The sequence below is a fragment of the Thamnophis sirtalis genome, unplaced genomic scaffold (genome assembly GCF_051295495.1).
Source record: "Thamnophis sirtalis isolate CommonGarterSnake01/CBP01778 unplaced genomic scaffold, rThaSir2_p1.2 scaffold_3, whole genome shotgun sequence".
NCBI lineage: Eukaryota > Metazoa > Chordata > Lepidosauria > Squamata > Natricidae > Thamnophis > Thamnophis sirtalis.
Genome location: NW_028261383.1, coordinates 76,774,274 through 76,789,692, shown reverse-complemented (window position 1 = coordinate 76,789,692; position 15,419 = coordinate 76,774,274). Strand labels below are relative to the sequence as shown.

At 36.3% G+C, this 15,419-nt stretch overlaps 1 protein-coding gene across 3 annotated transcripts in view; it reads left to right on the top strand.

Moving 5' to 3' along the window:
• The window catches only part of HEMK1 (HemK methyltransferase 1, mitochondrial release factors N(5)-glutamine), a 90,937-nt gene that overhangs the window by 48,798 nt on the left and 26,720 nt on the right, over positions 1-15,419 (top strand). For 2 of the 3 annotated variants that reach the window (XM_087709240.1, XM_087709241.1), the window contains exon 11: positions 1,207-1,308. In XM_087709240.1, the coding sequence (XP_087565366.1) occupies positions 1,207-1,261 (55 nt within the window). In that variant the 3' untranslated portion in view covers positions 1,262-1,308. Of the gene's footprint in view, positions 1-1,206; positions 1,883-15,419 lie in introns of those variants that run through there. The other variant, XM_087709239.1, reaches the window with a different exon arrangement.

Here is a 15,419-nt window from a genome sequence, read left to right as displayed (position 1 = left end):
AATACAGGTAGTCCTCAACTTACAACAGTTCATTTAATGGCTATTGAAAGTTACAATGACACTGAAAAAAGTGATTTATAACTATTTTTCACACTGCAGCATCCCCATAGTCACGTGATCAAAATTCACTTGCTTGGCAACTGACTCATATTTGTATCCCAAAATCATGTGATCATCTTTAGTGACCTTCTGAGAAGCAATTCTGGGGATCTGGGGAAGCCAGATCCATTTAACAACCATGTCACTAATTTTAACAGCTGCAGTGATTCACTTAGCAATTGTGGCAAGAAAGATCGTAAAAATGGAGCAAAACTCACTTAACAAAATGTCCCAGAAATTTTGGACTCAATTGTGGTCATAAGTCAAGGACTATCTGTATGCTACGAAACCAAAGTTGAGTCAAGTATATAAATGTTGTGCATCAAACAGTTCCATGGAAGAATAGGAAACATTGAAAAGAGATGTTGCTTTCTGCATAAAATACAGTGAAATGTTGTTGAACATGTTTCAGTTTATTTGTATATCATGCAGAAGTTGGGCCAAATATTGTACTTTATTCTTTTCATTGAACACCTGGAGTTGTAAAATGAGTCTTGTGAAACTTAAGAATGACTTGGAAATTTATTGCCTCGTGAAAAAATTAATTAACATCTTTGTCTCCAAATACAATCAGTCTCATACTAGGGCAGGGGTGTCAAATTCAAGGCCCATGGGCCAGATCTGACCCACAGGGCCACTCTGGAAACAGCGAAGGACTGCCCATGGTATCTCTGCCAGCAACAATGGAGCTTAGGAGGGCCATGTGCTCCATTTTCACTGACAGAGGGTTGCAGGAGGCTGTCCCAGCCAAAAACAGAGCTCAGGAGCCTGTTTTCACTGGCAGAGCATTCGGGCCACCATCACCCTGGCATGAGTGATGTCAAGCTGGCCACACCCACCCGGGCCCAGAGGTCAAACACAACCCTAATGTGGCCCTCAATGAAATCGAGTTTGACACCCCTGTACTAGGGTATTTAAAATGAACTCTTTGTTAAAACCATTCTTACATATTATTAAGGGATTATAAAACTGTCAACATCTAATAATTTCTAAGAAAGCTCATACTGTAAAATGTGCTAGTCTTTAAAGTGCTACAAAGCTCCCTTTTTAACTTTTATACTCTTTTTAGTAAGATTTAATGTTGTGATTTGTCTTATTTCTATCCAGGCCAAGGTTTCTGCATATTCAAAAACGTAGGAAAGAAGATCACCAAAGATCATGACTGGTTCTATCTCCCAACCCTGGGGGTGTTTACAGTGCTTTCTAAGGGTATGTTCTCAGAAAGCCAGATGTCTCTTGATAACATCTGCTAACTTGCATTTTGCTGAGGATGATTTACTTCAAATTTTCAAGTTATTTTGTGATTATTCCAGTTGTTACGTAAGAGACATAGCATTTATATCCAATGTATAATAGCTATTGTTCTGTATCTTATAATTGCTTTTCATTCCTTAATTTAAGAGTATAGAATGGAGTTAAGAATAAAATACTACGAATACAGAATAAAATATTTTTACAGAAATATGAGATACTGAAACTTTTTTTAAATCATAAGGAGAAATTTAAGAGATTATTTTTCCTTTTCTTTCCATTGTCCTCTAATTGCTATTTCAGTATTTGCCTATTTAGAGTTTTTGATCTGTAAACCAGGTACTGAGAAGCAGGAATTGAATTTGCTGACCAAAATAACAGTTTGACACCCCTGAAAAGAAAAGAAGTGTGTATGTATCCGTAATTAGTACATATCAGAGGGAAGCTTCAAAGTATACTCCACACTTGATAATGTATCAGTATTGAATTTTGCTGCTTAATATTCCTTTTGATAAATACTATTGTAAAATGGTATGTTGCTTTTTTTCAGTGCATTATTTTAGGAATGAAAAAAACACTCTTTTGTATTCCGTTGTTTACATTTTAAAAAAATCTGCCCCAATATGTTCATTACTTATTTGGAGCTGGATCCAAATATAACTTTCCACTGGTACATGCTGCCTGTATCACTGTACTGCACTCTTCTGTTTTCTTCCTTCTGGTAATATTCATTTCCTCAACCTTGTGCCAATAATCTGTAAAATGATACCACAAATGCTGACCCTGCCTTAAGGACACAAATGGAATTGCCATTCCTTCTTGCACGAGATAGGCTTCGTTGCCAAAGTGCATTGTTAAAGAACAACCTGTCTTTTTTCATTACAATGTGTACCATAACATCTAATGCACTTTTGGCAAAAGATTACAGATGACTCTCATAAGATATATTAACATGGCAGCCTATAAGTGGTGTGACATTCCCAAACCCATCGGATGTCCCTTGAGAGGGGAAGTTCAAACAAGGAAAGCCTTTATAATTTAACTACGAGCTCTCCAGGACTTACTAACTGTGTCATAAATGTGCAGGCAGGTAATAATAATGTTTTGTCATTTTACATGACATGTTATGCTGTTGGTACAAGTTGGCACAGATTTCAGTTCCTTGTAGAATTAAGGATAAGAAAGTAAATAGAGGTTTTCAACAATAAATGTGCAGAGGCTGGGTTTTGTTTGCCCTTCAGCTGCTAGCAGATGGGTTCAGTAGCTGTTCAGCAGTGTCAGTGTTCTTAGAAATAACATGGGCTTGGTGCCAGGTGGTGGCACAGGCTTCCAGTGGTAGGTACATGGCTGTAATTATCAAGAGGAGTTTAAGTAGAGCTGGAAAGTTGCTGTGGTTTCTGACTTGGAGAGACACTTTGCTCCAAGGGTGCAAATAAAATTCCAGCCTAATCAGAGGCCTAATCTCTAATAAGAGACCGTGTAAGGATTATACTTGTTTATCCCCAGAGTTAGGATTGGAATACTGCAACAAAATATTCCCCTGTTAACTGCATCTGTTCAGTTTCAGCCTGACTATCTTCCTTGCATGAAAGTCAAAGATTGGTTGACCTAGCCGCAAAGAGGGCAAAGTTCGAGACTGGATATTTATTTATTTATTTATTTATTTATTTATTTATTTATTTATTTATTTATTATTTATTTATTATTTATTTATTATTTATTTATTATTTATTATTTATTTATTTAAAGATTTATAGGCCGCCCAATCCCGGAGGACTCCGGTCGGCTTACAAAAAGATATCCTCAGTTCATTTCATCTAACCAGTGTTTCTCAACCATGGCAACTTAAAGACAGGTGGACTTCAGCTCCCAGAATTCCCCAGTCAACAGGAATTGGTAGCGGGGTGTGTGTGTGGAAGAAAAGCGGTTGAACATGTCAGCCAGCTACAAAAATGTGCAAAATATGAAGAAAGTAAACCTGGGAAGCTTAAAACGTTAGAAGCCAAGAATGGATATTGAGGCAGATCATGGAGCTGACTGGGGAATTCTGGGAATTAAAGGCCACTTGTCTTAATGTTGCCAGAGTTGAGAAACATCGATCTAAACCATAGAATTGAAAGGGCAGTTGCATTTTTAGACTAAACCCAAGACTTTGTAGAGTTATTATATGGTTACTGAATTAACTTTTTTGAGATTTCAACTACTCCTGAAGTGATCTTCAATGTGCTCTACATGGGGCAGCCCTTGAAGAGCATTCTGAGACTTCAGCTTGTCCAGAATGTAGCCGCGCGAGCGATCGTGGGTGCACCTCGGTACACCCACGTTACATCTATCCTCCGCAAGCTGCACTGGCTGCCTATTGGTCTTCGGGTACGCTTCAAGGTGCTAGTCGTCACTTATAAAGCCCTTCATGGTATTGGACCTGGGTACTTGAGAGACCGCCTGCTGCCAATTACCTCCAACAGACCGATTAGATCCCACAGATTAGGCCTCCTCCGAATTCCATCTACTGGCCAATGCTGACTGGCGACCACCCGGAGGAGGGCCTTCTCTGTGGCTGCTCCGGCCCTCTGGAATGAGCTCCCCATGGAGATTCGAACCCTCACCACCCTCCAGGCTTTCCGCAAAGCCCTTAAAACCTGGCTGTTCCGACCGGCCTGGGGCTGATGAGTTCTTGTCCCCGCTCGAATGGTGTGGTTGTTGATTGTTTTTAAATTGTGGTATTGTTTTTGTCCATGTCTTTTTTTCCTATTTGTATCCCCTCCCTTCCCTGACTTGATTTGTGAGCCGCCCTGAGTCCCTTCTGGGAATAGGGCGGCATAGAAATATAATAAATTCAATTCAATTCAATTCAATCTTATATAAAATAGTTTTGTATTTTCTTCTAATTCTGCTTCCTGAAGTGCTTGACTCAAAGCCAGAGAACATGCACTTATGATAATTCAATCCTACTTTGTTACAGACCCACAAGCGCTAATTGACTGGATCTAAAAAAAATTAGCTAAAGAATAAAAAATTTCACAGTACAGATAGTCTTCGACGTATGAGCACAATTGAGCCCAAAATTTCCATTGCTAAGTAAAAACGGTCATTAAGTGAATTTGGCCCCATTTTACGAATGGGGCCAAATTCACAACTTGCCATAGTTGTTAAGTTGATTCATTGAAGTGCTTAAGTTAGTAACATGGTTGTTAAGTGAATCTGGCTTCCCCATTGAAGGTCATCACATGATCCTGGGACAGTGCCAAGCATCCAAATTTTCATCACATGACCACGGGGATGCTGTAGTGGACATAAATGTGAAAAATGGTCATAAGTCACTTTTTCAACTATGTTGTAACTTCAAACAGTCAGTAAATGAACTGTAATTGATTTTGACTGTTTTAAAGGAAATACAGGCTGACTTCACCATTTTTTGTAGCACTGTTTTCCACAATGATCTTAATTCAATATTGTACTGAAATTCTCTGCCCCAGCACAGCTAGATGGAACAGCTGCTAATTCACTGTGCCAGTTATTGCCAATATTAAACACACCTGGAAGCAAAATATTGGTTGCATAGGTAGGATTCTCCCAGTAAAGATAAAATCAAAGAAGAGAGAATGTGGGCAGGCCTTTTGTCACAGCATTTTTGGACAGTGACAGAGTTCAGCTAAATTGTAAAATGACTGAATTTAGCTAAGTGGTATTGTTTCGGTGTTGCACTTGGTGTATTGTTCAACGAATAAACCTTGAAGGGTTTTTAGGGAAGTAGCATACAGTCTGAAAACAAAACGTTGTTGGCTTTCTGATTGCAACTGTGACTTAACAAATAACAAAAGATGATTGGTTTGTAATTTACTACTTATTTCTAGTCTGTTTTGTGTGTTCCAACCCTCTAAAAATATTTTTATAATCTTCATGGTTGTTTTTAAGCTGTGAAAATATTCATTTTGTATTGGTTTTCCCAGAGCTATCCAAATGAAAGCAGTTTACATCAGTGGTGGGTTCCTATTGGTTTGGACCGTTTTGGCTGAACCAGTAGTGGTTTGCCGGCCTGGGTCGTTGGAACTGGCAGCAACCCAAACCTGCCATACCCCCGAACTGGTTCCCCAGGAGCACCATTGATGGTGCCATCTTGTTTTTCAGTTCTCTGCATAAAATTTTTAATTGCACTGTGCATGCGCATGCAGCGCACATCAAGTGCACACATGAGCAAACCGGCATTAGTGCCTGCTGGAACCCACCCCTGGCATGTATGTATGTATGTATGTATGTATGTATGTATGTATGTATGTATGTATGTAAATAAATAAAGCTACAAACAGAAAACAGATCTAAATTGGCCAACCCATACTTGCTTTGCTTTGGGCTTTTTCAGAAATAAACAGCTAGAGGTTTCAGTGATACGTACAATGGAACACAACTGACAAAATAAATCACTTTACTCACAGTAATAATATTATAACCACTTCCTTTTTAGAGAACGGTTTACTACTATATTTATCACTTTTGAGAATATAAAAGCCAGGTGCACCAGTTGTCTAATTCTGTTATGTCATAATGCATTTTTCAGAGTTGAATGTGTATATGGTGTACAAACTGATTAAGAAGAGAAAAGCTACTTGATACCAGGCTTTGATCTATCCTTTAGAATTAGCTGGGTTGGTGGGGGGGGAGGTTGTTTCATTTATTTTCAAATGAACTTTCTGTTTGTTTCCAGTAAGCTGAAGCCTCATGATCCCCAGGTTTAATTTGCAGGCAGTCTTTTCATTCCAACAATGAGATCCTCGCTCTTCTAAGAAAAGACCTCAAAGAGGATATGTGTCCATGAAACATATGAAGTGTGTTCATATGGGGGAGAGAGGTTGTACCCTGTGTTTGATAGAAATATAGTCAGGGAGTATGCATTGAAGGAATTCACATCTCCAAGAGCTTCAGTCTTGCTGATCCAATCCACCTAAGAAAAACTCATAAATTGATGATGTAGCAGATAACTAGAGGATGAGAAATGCAAGGTAAGAAGGATCTAGGGAACTACAGAATAAATTAGAAAGTGGTTGGTTTGTAAACAACTTGAAAATAATCCAATAATAGCTGGTATCTGTGGTGGATTTGTCAAGAACAAGTCTAGTCAGACTAATCTTATTACATTTTTCATCAGATAATTTCCTTAGTAGGATCTGGGACTAGTGTCGAAACAACATGCTGCAATTCAGCAAAACATTATACCAAATAGCAACATTTTGATTCACACAATAGTTAAATATTACCTGGATAGCATATAATTGAATGGATCCACAAGTTGCTTTAAAAAAATCATCCTTAAATTGTTGAAAAGTGGTTCCCCCCTAAATCTGGAGTGAGATGACATAGATTTTGGTTACGAGCCGAGTACTTTTCAACACTTTCTGTAAGAATTCAGAGAAAGAAATGAATTAAAAGCTTATCAGATAATGCAAAACTGGATGAAACAGCTAATATTCTAAAACAGAAGTAAGATTCAAAATTATAATTGGCTAAATATAACATAATTAAATTTAACAGAGTGAAATGTAATGGGGGAAAATCAAATGCATATTTATAGGAAGAGCAGGAGTCGGCCTGGTAATAAAATGTGTGAAAAATTGCTTAGAGTAGTAGTTGATCACAAATTAAATATGGATCAGCAGCAATATGGCTAAAATAGCCAAATGCAATTTTAAGTTGCACTATTGAGGGGTAGCTTCCAAAGAATAGGAAGAAGTAGTTCTACTATATTTTGTATTGGTCAGACCCCACCCAGGCACTATGTCCAATTCCAGGTATTACATTTTAAGAAGGATCAGACAAACGGCAACAGATCTGTTTTCTGTTATCCAGAATGCAGAATACAAGGATTTAAGCTATCCATGTAACAACACATTGTTGCTCAATGTGCCAGTTTATCACCTTTCCTACTGGAACTGGCTTAGACTGTAGAATGCAGCTATTCCACCTATTAATTGTTCTTGCTGTCAGGACATTTCTCCTTAGTTCTAGCTTGGTTCTCTCTTTGATAAGTTTCCATCTGTTACTTCTTGTCTTGCCATCAAGGTGCTTTAAAGAATAGGTTGTCCCCCCTCATCATGTCATTCCAGTCCTTTTTGTTAGACATATCTAGTTCTTGCAAGAATTCATCATATGTTTTAGCCTAATCATTTTTGTTGCTCTTCTCAAAACTCTTTCTAGAGTCTCAACATCTTTTTTATATTATGTTGACCAGAACTGGACACAGTACTCCACGTGTGGTCTCACCAAGTGGGTATATAGCGGTGCTAATACTCCACCTGATCTTGATACTATTCCCCTGTTGATGCAGCCTAGGACTCCATTGGCTTTTTTGGCAGCTGCAGCACATGGTTGTATGTTCTTTTGCTGAAAATTAATAGTTATGAAGCCATTCAGCATATATACTAGTTTAACTTTGATTATTTGCATGTTGATGTTTAAAATTGAATAAGGCTTTCACATTTGATTGTTTGCTTTCTTAATCAAGTTTGGTTTTATTTATGCCTTGTGAGTTTGATATATCTTCCAAGTTGTTGGAGAGGAAGGAGATTAATATCCCACACTGTATAGCTAGGAGTAGTACTACTGCAATTAGCTTATTGTACTTTGTAGTTACCAGGAAAGCAGTACAGTTCGTGGGAGCCCAGTCTTTTTCACATGCCAGTGATTCAGGGAAAACAGCAGGAGAGATGCCTCCTTGGAAGAAGGGTGCCAAGAATAATCATTAAGCCACTAAACCACAACCACAACAAGAGGCAGAGCAAGATTGAGTGTAGACCCAGGAGGGGGGTATTTGAGATACCCTACCTTTCATGTTATGAATATATCCATGCTACAATAGACCTCTGTGCTGCTAGAGTTACTGTCCCATCCTTTAGGCTTAGAGATCATAAATAATTCTGTTCTTTTCTTACAGACATGAATCAAAAGTTCCAGAGGCCATCATACTTTATGGTAGAGATGATGCAATATTAATTATATCCTCTCTTTTTTTCCTTAGTAGATTAATATCCTTTCACATCAAAGTAAATTAAGAGAAGACTGGCCCAGTATCATACAACAGGCAACAACATGAATTCAAGTCTATCAGTTACGTTATATAATCTCCAACTCAGTAAATATCTACAAACCTTAAAAAAAGAAAACATTTGAAATTATTTAGATAATTACTGTCCTCAGGTAATATACAGGTAGTCTTCAACTTTATACCATTTGTTCAGTGACCTTTTAAAGTTATGACACTCCCCAGAAAAGTGACTTATGATTAGTCCACACTGCATTATCACAGTCAAGCACTTAGCAACCAGCCTGTATCTACAACAGTTGCAGCATCCCAGGGTCATGAGATTGCCATTCCCAGGGGGGTTTCTGACAAATAAAGTCAAAGTGGGAAGCCAGATTTGCTTAATGTTCATGGAGGAAAAAAATCAGATGCATTTAACAACTAGTCACTTAGCGATTAAAGTTCTGAACCCAATTGTGGTCATAGGTTGAGAACTATGTCTAATGAGTTGTAATATATGATCCTATTTTGTTGCCTAAATATCAATGAAGGACAAGCAAAGGATTATTAAAACAGAAGAAATTTAATGACTTGAAGGAATTTACCAGCATTCAACTCTCAAAGCTGTTCTGAAAGAAAGAATGGACTGAAATTCCTCTAAACCAATATTTGCACAGGACTGATCAACAGTTATTGGAAACATTTAGTTCCTATTATTGTTGTCCAGGGGAGAGGAGAACATTTGTTACGGAAAGCAAAGGTTCACCTTTTTTTCCACATACAAATATGTAGTTTTGGATAGTTTTCCTCTATTTATTTATAAACAATATATTTTTCATTCGTTTAACTGGATTTTCTTTACCCAGTTTTAAGATTTCTATGGAGAACAAATCATATGTTAGGTCATATTTATGTATTTATTTATACATTTAAAAAGCCAGTTTTTAGGCCAAACAGTCTCACCTATGTTCAATCATCCACTAAGTCCTAATATATACTAAAAGGATTTTTAAAAAGCAGTACTGCATACAAAAATGAATAGACAACTAGAGAGCCAAGGTGGCGCAGTGGTTAAATGCAGCACTGCAGGCTACTTCAGCTGACTGCAGTTCTGCAGTTCGGCTGTTCAAATCTCACCGGCTCAGGGTTGACTCAGCCTTCCATCCTTCCGAGGTGGGTAAAATGAGGACCCGGATTGTTGGGGGCAATATGCTGACTCTGTAAACCACTTAGAGAGGGCTGAAAGCCCTATGAAGCGGTATATAAGTCTAACTGCTATTGCTATTGCTATAGACAACTAGTATAGCTGGCATTAGCCTGCAGTGAGATGCTCTCCATGCCTAGATAGTGGAATGGAAGAGATCCCATCTCTTATATTCTCCACAAGCATCAGTGGAGCTGAAATACTCCACTCTAAAGGGAGTGCAGCACTCTAATCAGAATATAATTTAAGCATGACTTTTAAGAACCAAGGTTTTGCTGTTGGTGGATCAGAGTAGGTCAATTAGAACATTCATCACAATCACTCCTTTCATAACACTGAAATAAAAACTTGAAATGTTCTTTAAACATCAGTTCCTTCACTTCAAACCACATTTATACAAGTATATGATTTAAATATCATATATTGTTTACTCCAGTAATCTCACCAGCATCATTTAAAGCATGTTTAAAGTAATAAAAATACAGTGCTATTAGTAAACATAACATACACATTTTAATAAGCTGCCCAGTATCACTGAGTGAGTGGGTGGTGAAAGATTTTTTTTAAAAAAATTAACATATACATTTTTCTTTTATAACTACCATTAAGTGAGCTATCAGGTTCCAATTTACCATCTGAATATTTTTAATTGTATCTACCAACTTTAAACCATGTTTTCAGTGACAACTAATTGAATTCTTAATCAACCTTTGCATACTTCAGCTTTAATAATATCATGCTTTTTCAGTAATGCAGGCAAGAAATTCTGGGAATTGTAATCCTCATATGTCTAAATAATATTTGGTTGGGAAAGACTTCATTAACCCATTTGTTTAACTGATCTGTTGCATCAGTCTGTATGATGAGGAAGGCTTTATGGTGTTTGAAATATGAAACTTGGGTGTGTGAAACAAGTAGGAGTTTACAGAACTCTAACTAAAAGTGATAACCTACATACTGATAATATGTCCAAATAAAACTGCTAGAACTACAGTTACTACTATTACTCTCAGTGTAGGAAAAAGCTGCTATATTTAATGTCCTCATATAAATCATTCAATTTATAGTTTTGTAGATATAAAATGAATATTCATCTGGGAACTTTGTATCTGGTATCTCTCAGAGAGTGGTTCTACCTCCTCTCTCCTTCAGACAAATATAGACAAGTACAACAGCTAACTAGGTTTCAGAGAGTCAGTGTGTCCTCATCCTTTTATCAATTAGCACTGGCCTCAGTGGAAAATTTTGTCTTTGGTTTTACTACTGTAATATCATCCATTATCCACTGGAGGATAGAAACTTTCATAAAGTAAGTTTGAATTCATATTAAGATAATTATTGGCATGTCATAAACTTTCAGTTTATTAAAGAACTAGCTGGATACCCATGCTTCGCTACAAAACTATGTGATTGGGCTTGATAAATTAACCCTTAAAGCTTGAAAATTAATGAGTAGTTACAATCGGGCTTGATACATTGACACTTAAAGCTTGAAAATTCATGTAGAATGTGTAACTCCTTAGCATCAGAGCATTTTAATATAAGGCAACTGGCATTTGGGACAGAGTTCTTTTCAGCTGGGGAGGGGGAAGAAAATGTCTAATCTTCCATCCCACAGACTGGATGAGTCATGTGCTGGCCATGCCCATATAAGGCAACTGGCACTTGGAACAGAGTTCCTTTGAGGTGGGGAGGGGGAGTAGTACTTCTAACTCCTTAGCATTGACATGTGTTAATGTAATACTGTATAAAAAATACTGATGATCTGATGGTCATTTTGAAAAATCATTTTTAGCAAGTACCTAGAAACCAAGAGGAACATACTGTACGTGCCGAATTTCAAGTTTGTAAGCTTTACAGTTCTTGAAATTTTGTGATGAGTGAGTGGTATTTGCCTTTTATATATAGAGATGATCCTCAACCAGAAACCTAGAAACTGAGCTACATTCTCCACCTCTGCCTACAAGAGATTCTAAGGCAATGGATCGTGATAATGAGTGTGTGCAGGTCACAATTTTTACATAGCTCTTCACACATTGCATGTTTCTTTACTAGAAAATCACCAAGTCAACAGAACTTAAAGCATTTGGAATCTATTCAGATCACACTGTAATCTAGTTTTATAGGTTTAGGTTATAAACTTGTGACATGCATGTAAACAATTAAGAATTGCAGGATTACAAACAGAGAAGGATTACTCTCCATATTTTAACTACCAATTACCAGGTCAATTCTCATTTAATTAGAATCAGAGAAAGTTATTTTTTCCTAAAATTTGAAAATATATAAGAAAAGAGTTCACATTAGGTACTGGCACAGTGGGAAATAAACTAAGTATATGATTGTAAATAATATGGAAATATAAAGATATAATTCTTCACAATAATCTGTTTTCACAAAATTGCATGTCTATAGATTTGAAAGAAAAACAAACTATCCATAAGGAAGACTCAACAAAAGCATGAGAAGACAACAACAAATAGCAAATGCCACCTCTACAAAGAAGTTCAAGAAACAATAGATCACCTAGTTAGTTGCTGCAAGGTGATTACACAGATTGGTTCATTTTCTTTTGTTAGAATTAGTTCTTTCCCAAGGGATAATGGCTTGGTTTAATGTATATGTTAAAGATAAGTGAAATAACATGGCTTCATTACATTTAGTAGAATGCCACAGAGCTATTCTTGTTTCTGTGATGTTCAGTATTTGGATTAATTACATGAAGATTGAGAAGATGGATATCAAATTTTCAAGCAACACAAAATTAGGAGGCGTAGGTAACAGTTTAGAAGAGAAAGAGAAGATTCAAATTATTTAAATGTGCTTGAGCAGTTGGTCAAAAAACAGGCTGAAATTTAGCAAAGAAAAATGGAATGTCCTGTTTTAGGGAGGAAAAATAAAATCAATACTTTATGATCGGGGCAGACTGGCTTGATGGTAGTTGATTCTATGTGAAAGAACTCTGGGAATACTTGTGGAAAATTGGGTAAAAAGTCAGTTACTAAAAAGAAAAATACTAGTTTGGAATGCATTGATACAATCGAAGTTCCTGGGAAGAAATATTCCACTCTACTTTGGCCAAGCCCCACTCAAAATAATGTCCATTTCTCGGAACTTCAATCTAAAAAAGGCATTGACAAATGATCAAATTCAGGGTAATCCAGATGGTGCAGGATATGGAAGCCAAGTTGTAAAAAAACAATTATGTTTAGCCAATAGAAAACAGCACTGAGCAAATATAAGACTTCAGATTTCTAAAAGTTGTCATATATATTAGGGACTGAAAATGTTTGTGTATTGCCCAAGAGGACAGAATCAGAACCAAAGTATTGAGAAATAATTTCAGATTAACTAGTATAACTACTTTTCTGATGACAAGAACTGTCCCTCAATGGTTCCCATTTATTGGAGGACTTCAAACAAAAGCAAGATAGTCCATCTTTCTGAAATGCATTAACAGAGCCTGCTTAAGCAGGAGGTTGAATTCAGTCTCTAAGGTCGTTACCAACTCCATGATTCAGTGTATTCAATAAGTGGCTTAATGAGTTGAAAGTTCACGTGTCTCAGCAGACAACTTTCCAGGAAACCTAAGAAATGATAAAAATTCCACTGTCTGGTGTAGTTCTTTGTGGCAATTCATAAAACTGGTAACTCTTGTACTTTCCATGAAATCTATTGTGGGAGCTATGAAACCAACCCTTCATATGCCCAAAATGAGTCAAAACTCTCAATGCACAACTGTGTCTATATTAGCATTAATTCATCCTAGCATAAACTCTAATCTTGAAATATCTTGGATTTATATTAGCATATTAGCATTAATTCATCCTAGCATAAACTCTAATCTTGAAATATCTTGGATTTATAGTAGGTCTCCTGTAATCACAGATCTTTTTGGCCACAATTAAATTGTGTATGGTTTGAAGAAAGTATGTTTAAGTGACTGTCATTAAAGTGTATTTCTATCAACTGTTCACCTTCTTTTCTTTCCTGGTTGTCTTTGATTCCAATAAAGCAATCAATACCTTATCTATTTCGATTACTTTGCATAGAATACAGTAAAATAAATATAGAGATTAACTAATAGTTGCCATCAAATCCTTTACAGAAGTAAAATGAAAATTTAAATATTCTTGCACCATCTGAGGCCATTTGTCTCTTTGGTTTCCTAGAAATCAGGGTGTTCTTTGGTCTTGAGCAATCTTCTGTTAACTTAAAAGTTACAAATATATTATTCTCCCTCCACATAAACAAAACCCCATATATTTCACCATCCACGACACTTTGGGGTATTTCTGTCATTTTTATTTTTACACTATCCATTACTTTCTAAATACTCCTTTCTGCTCTTCTCACACCTACATACATACAGAGAAAAAGTATTCCTTATGAGTGAAGCTGGATTTCTAACTTATTTAAAAAGTTTAACTTCCTTCCATTTTGGAATGGGACAATACACCTCAGCCTACTTTTCATGGCCAATTCACTGCTGCCAATTCACCATGACCAACTCACCATGGCCAGCTCGACATAGCCAATGCGCCATGGGACAATTCAACATTTTAAATTTTTTAAAATAATTAATCAATTATTTTAATTTTCATCATTCACATTTCATTTTGTCTCTCCTTTTGCAACCTTTCCTTAATGATTCTATTTCACCATTCCTTAAATGTTATATAACTTTTGTCCCATGGCAAGTTGGCCATGGCAAGTTGGCTGCAGTGAGTTGGCTGTGACGAGTTGTCCTAGACCCCTTTCACTTTCATATCTTCCACTGGCTTCGAAAATAGCTGTTAGTTTTCAGTGGCTTGTATTTGTGCATGTCACCCTAAATAGATAAGAGCTAATATAATACAGCAGTTGAAGTAGACTAGCATGGTGATTTTTGGTCCATAACCTTCATTTACAGAGGATTGTTGTGGATTTATCATCAATAACAATATTATCACTATATAATCTTGAAAATACTTTTATAAAGAAAACATAAATGTACCATTTTCCTTTACCTGGTCTAGAATTATTTCAAAATATTGTGTGCTGAGAGCCATAGTTTACTAGCAAACACTTCTCCATAACCCAAAACAAGGGCTCTATAAGACCATCAATTTTATCACTCTATTTATGCCCACATGAATATTTAATTACTTCAATTTTATTGGATGATGTAAGCCATAAACTAATTCCATAGATTAAGTCCAAATAACGTTGTGTTAAAATTCATAACATTTTATAATAATTTAATAAATGAAATTTTGTGAGTAGCAGCTAAACTGGATGTGCTGAATCCGGGAATAACAGAATAACATTTTTAAAGAAATAGTTATGGAGGGATCTAAATGTTCCGGTTAAAATAACAAGCTGTTTCCAGCATGAAGGAGTAGGAGGGGAAAGAAAAATAATATTGAGAAAAAATGGAAATAGTTCACTTTTTGAAAAATAATGTGGTCTGCAGAGAATCCCAGTGTTTATTTGAGTATTAAGCACCAGACCAAACATTATAATCCTAAATTTCCAGGTTTTGTAACAAAAGTATGAATGTAATTTAAAAATTGAGATGAAAATATTGATTTTTTTAAAGAAAATAACTAAATCGTAAGTCTCAAAAATAGTTTATATTCAAGAAATATTTAGCTCCAGTCAATATTTTATCTTAAGTAGGGTAACCTACTTGTAATTGTTATACAACTGATGCAGTAGAGACAGATTCCCACTCAAGATGACAACAGAGTGACAGCTCTTTAAGGAGCTTCTGATTTTCTATTCATTTATGTAGTTTTAATAAAGTATTTTTAGTATTTTTCCTTGGGGGGGTTTCAGTTCCTCATCATACCCTTTCATTTTTAATTATTT